This window comes from Oxyura jamaicensis, chromosome Z (genome assembly GCF_011077185.1).
Source record: "Oxyura jamaicensis isolate SHBP4307 breed ruddy duck chromosome Z, BPBGC_Ojam_1.0, whole genome shotgun sequence".
NCBI lineage: Eukaryota > Metazoa > Chordata > Aves > Anseriformes > Anatidae > Oxyura > Oxyura jamaicensis.
In genome coordinates this window covers 72317248-72322628 of record NC_048926.1, presented here as the reverse complement: position 1 = coordinate 72322628, position 5381 = coordinate 72317248, and the positions used below count along the sequence as shown (strand labels likewise).

Here is a 5381-nt window from a genome sequence, read left to right as displayed (position 1 = left end):
AACCAATGAATAAATAAATTTTAAAATACCCCAGTTGCCATCAAATTTGAAGTTGTTACTCCTGATAGGTAAGAAACTAAACAAGTGTGACAATCATAACTGATGAAGTAAAATGTAGCATTTTGCAATTACTCTGGGGCTCCTCTGCTGTCACCACTGCTATGCATCCCAGGTTAGAAGAGCTGTAAGGAAAGGACAGCAAAGGACATGCTGACTTTCAAGACCTGTATATTGTGTAGAATAATTAATTTTGACAATAGAGATACAGATTTGCATGTTTGCTTATTCCCTAGAATCTAGATGTCTGAAGGATTTGGTGTTGCAAAATTGATTTTAGGATTTAAATTTGTAGTTTCAGACCAGCACTTTACATGGAGTGATGTAAGAGTAGAGCTATAATCCATGCTTCCTTCTTCAAAATATGTACATTATGAACTTTAGGACATTTTTATATTTTCACATCCACAAGTTCTTACAGAGACAATATATTTGCCATCTTACTTGAAATTGTCTTGTACTAAGAACAAAACTAAACGACATTACACTTAGTTTTTAGGCGACATCACAGACAGAGTGAATTTTGACTGAAGTGGCAAGAAGGTAGATAATACCCACTGACTATTTTCAGAAAATAATATGTCATTTCATTACACAGAAATTCACATTAAACAGACACCAATACTATATATATATATATATTTGTAAATTTTGGCAAAACAGTACATTAAATATTTCTCAATCTTTAGAAGACAAGTTATGCTACATGTGATACCAGAAATCAAGCATCTACAGAATATGCACAAAGACAAGTGAGATATTTGGACCCACAAAACTCTAGATGGGAAGGAAAAACAACTTTTAGATGCAGATACTTAAAAACAGAGATACATGCAATACCTTGGAGACAAAAGTATGTTTCTGGTTTGTAACAAATTCAGGCTTTTGCTTCAAATTAGGTAAAATGAGGACTTTGAAAGCCCAGGCAAGTATCCAAGCTGCTGGACGGATTTCTTAAGGAATGTCTGAGCAGCAAGACAGAGCTTGTCCCAGGCATGTGTGCGTATAAGCACAGACCAAGAAAAAAAATCTGTCTCCAACCATCTGTATCCTGTCTTGAAAAGACACCTGGGCCTGTGACTGGGGAGAAGGAGATGCTGTGCGTTCTGGAGATCAGTTTGTTGAGAGTCTGGAACTGCAGAAAGTAACAGAACCCAGTTCTGATGCAGACTCTTCCTTCTCCCCCACCCCCCACCCCCAGTGTTGTTTCTAGACAGAATATAGTTAGTTGATTAAAATGAGCAAATTCCAGCACTCAAGTAGCTTGATACACCCAAATTGATTGACATACCTATCTGAGGCTGCAAGCAGGGTTTGGTCGTTTTACACCAGACGAGAGAGAACTCCTTCATGGCTCCATGCTGGATCACAGCCGCATGTCATGCACTGAAGTCCAGCTCTCAGGGTCAGTGTTGCTGACTCCTGATGGGCAGCAAGACACCTCCAACAGGCTCCCAGTCTTTGTCTGGAATTTCCTGGGTGAAGCTACATATGCAACAGCACTCTGAGTTTTTGCCTAGTCTTTGTATTGCCTGTTAACATACAGTGAAGCCACTGGAGCCAGAAGATGTTGCTGGCAGTCCAAGCTTGTAGCACAGGCATGACACTGTTAGTGTCCGGGGTCTATGGATACCACACAGCTTGGCCAGAGCCACACCCTGATGTCCAGCATCACAGCCAAATGCTTTAAGTTCCCAAAATCCACTTGTACAACATTTTTGGTAGGGAAAGAGTCTATGTATTTGGGGAAACCTTGCAGGGATAGTATTTCCAACCCAAAAATGAGAACTGCAGCACCTAACATCCTTTGTAGATTCAGCCTGTTGTGGGTAAGGTTTCAATGCTGAAGTTGAAAATATTCTGAAAAACAATATAATAAATAGTCCTCCATTTACAGAAAACAGGATCACTTAGACAGGTAGTTAAGCCTACCTTTGTATGTAGTATCTAAGATATTTAACTCACTCCAAGGCAGAAAGTCTTTTGTTGCAGACCTGCTAACTTTTCAGAAGTGTAACAGTTAAATAGTTAAGCAATTACGTACATATTGTAAGCATTTTATAAACCTTCATTTCTCCTGTTAAAAATTCAGTAATTGCCTTATCCTCTCAGTTTGCAATGACTGCCTCCTTAGTAGCGTTTTTTTACTTTTGATCTCCCTGGAGGAAGCAGCTACTGCTGGTAGTAAGTGTTTTTGTCCATAAGAAATCACCCCAGAAACCTTATTTAGGAAGCTAATATCTGGAACTGGGGGGGTGAGGTTTCATATTCAGCGGTGGAAGAAAACTTGGTCTTGTCTGAGCAAAGTGATCCAATAATAAAGCCCCTGAACCCCGTCGTTCTAGAACAGTTTGAATTCTTCTGCTCAGAGGAAGAGGAGGCATGCTCTCAAATAGTTCTCTAGAACTTGATAACAAAGAGTGAGATGCAGAGATGATCTTTTTCTTTCCTATTACTGACTTAGCGTCTTCTGCAGCAGCAGGATGTAGACTAGTAGTTAACTGAGAATCAGAGCTGTAATGATTTGCTCCTAAATTTCTTTTCAGGAAAATACTGCTCAGGTCTGAAATTAAGCTGATCTGTCCTAAACTGGAATCCTCACCTACAGGAATCCCACTGGAGAAAAGCTTCTCATCACCATAAAGAGTCTGAGAGTTTAACTCATCATATGATGATTTCTTCAATTCAGTTTGATCAATAGCTTTCAGAAAATGAGCAGCGTCTTTTATGTCAATACTTTGGTGTCTGGTAACGAACCTCTTTGATAAGGCAAGGCCATTGATTTTCAAAGAGAGCTCTTCTGGAGTTACATCCTGAATCTCTCCATGTAAAGAAGCAATTTTACTCTGGTGAAACAGCAGAGAGCTCTTTATCCAAGGTTTGGAATGCAGCTGCTGCACTTGTGCCAGCTTGGAAATTGCGTTTGTTGAACTGGAATTTCTCAGTGAAACTGAATGAGATGGGTTGTCTGTGCTTTTGGGATGGTCCAGATCCTTAAAGCTGAAGAGTGTACTCTTAGTTTCATTTGAGCTTGAAAGTGCAGGTGAAGATGTTTTCAGTTCTATTTCGGATGGGGATGTGCAGGCAGCTGGGGAACAATGCTCACTGAGGTCCACAGGAGGCACGTTTAAGTATTGTTTTGTTGTTTGCCTTCCTGATGGAGACTTGTCTGTTGTGATTATGATTACTTCTTTTCTTCTTGCTTTGCATGCATTGAGAAGAACTTCCACGGTTTCTTTGTCTTCAGAGTTTATTGCATACCCCAGTGCAGAGTTGTTAGAGTGATCTTGTAGGCTTGGGTCAGCTCTGCTTTTCAGTAGCAGAGAGACCACCTCAGGCCCTGCTTTTTCTAAACAAGCATGCATCAAAGCTGTCTTTCCAGATTTGTCCTGTATGTTTGGATCTGCCTTGTTTTCCAGTAGATATTTAACCATCTTTGCCTTGCTGACACTTTGGGCATCCACATGTTTTGTCTTACAAGCAGTCATTAGAGGGGTTTCACCTCTGTCATTGCTTTCGTTGATGTAGGCCCCACCTTCCAGTAACAGCCTGGTGAGGTGCAGTCGGCTCTGGTAGACAGCTCTGGTCAGGGAATTCCCATCTGTTGGCAGCTCCACAGACTCATTCATGGCACTTGTCTCTCAAAAAAAAGGGGGGGGGGGGGTCAGCTTTTTAATTTGCTCCTGTAATTACACCACTACCCCGGAAAAAAAAAAAAAAAGAATAAAAAAAAAAAAAAAAAAAAAAAATGTAGTCTTTTCTCCTAAACTTCAAGAAATGCGCTAAAATTTTTAAAAAATATTTGGCTACACTTAAAATATTTGTGGATGCTTAATAAACAGGTGTCACTTTTTATTTTTCAGACTGCTCTTGCTTCTGTCACTGCCTGACAAACAGGCTGCAAAAAAAAAGTCTAATTATCCACACTGTGATGGCTTTATACTTACTATACCCAAGTGGCTCTGCTGCACTTGTACCGCTCCTGATCTGCATCCATGGAAGCAAGAACTGAATGAGCCCTGCAGCACATTTTTCACTGATGTTACTGTGTCACATTCACTTTTTCTTAGACAGTGCTAAACTTCTAGAAATTAGTGAGAAAAAACAAATTCCAAGGTACAATTAAATAAGAAAAGCACAAGCACTGTTTGTTTATCTAAGAGGTAACCATTAAATAGTTGGAAGATAAATATTAATGTCTTTTATAAAAGTGGTAATATTTGGGGAAGCATGCTACCTTCCTTATGCTGCTTGGAAAACATACTGGTTTGAGTGAAATGGCATAAAAGTGATGCAGGGGCTATTGCATTTGTCACAAGGATCAGGCTGAGAGGTGTTCACTGCCTGGGCACAAAGTATCAGCTCTAAAAGAAAAATATTTCATAGCATCAAAGAAAATTTGAAGGTTTTACTTGAAAAAATTATGAGTTCAATGTGATGTAAATAATGAAATATGTAAATATGAATATACACCCACATACATGAAAACAAACAACAACAATTGCTTTTATTTATGTGATTGTTTATCTATGTGGAGGGAAAATCTTCAGAGCCAAAATAAAAATCAGTATTTAACAATTAGCAGAGCACTATAACTCCAAGACAAGAATAGACATGGACATGAAAACTACATGTTTATTTACAAGGTATTACTAGAGAAATAAAAGTGTTTAATTGGCTTAACTGCAAAGGAAATGAATATATGCACTGCTATTTACCATTGAAAGCACTAGTAATATTTTGCTGAATAACTGAATAGAAGCAACTTCATTCTGGTTTTCTTCAATATTGGAGTTTTACTTTGATTTCTAAAATCAAAGAAAAGTATCAACAGTTTGTTCTAAAAAGACAATAAATAAAAAAAGTTAATTGAAGTACATACACATGAGACTTTCATCTCTGATACCCCCTGGCATGCAGTTTGTTTCACTCCACAGCAACATGCTCCACAGGCAGAGGTGTGCTTGTTCAGCTGTGGTTTGTCAGCCACAAGGCAAACAGTTAGCTCAGAGGCTTCACACTTACCGTGTGTTATTAGAATACTCAACTATTATTGATATAGTCATTATTTGTTGATGTGGTGTAATAAAGGTCATATGCAGCAAGTATTTTATAATATACCACACAATATTTGGAATTTCAGGGAAAAAAAAAAATACACAAATGCATGTGATGAAGCAGTTTGATGGCATTCATTAATTTCTGGGCTTATGGTCAACACAAAGACTGATCATTATCTACATATGACCAAAATCCTATCCTGAGAAATTAAGGGGGACCAAAGAGGGCCAGAACTTGTCTGTCTATTCTCAGGGGAGAAGACA

At 38.6% G+C, this 5381-nt stretch overlaps 1 protein-coding gene across 1 annotated transcript; it reads right to left on the bottom strand.

Annotated features, from left to right (window-relative positions):
* Positions 1 to 1304: 1304 nt before the first annotated feature.
* Positions 1305 to 3696, bottom strand: ANKRD34B (ankyrin repeat domain 34B). The gene is given in 2 exon segments (XM_035310365.1): positions 1305 to 2311; positions 2313 to 3696. Coding segments are annotated over 2 exon segments (1548 nt in total). The 5' UTR covers positions 3687 to 3696; the 3' UTR covers positions 1305 to 2137.
* Positions 3697 to 5381: the final 1685 nt, after the last annotated feature.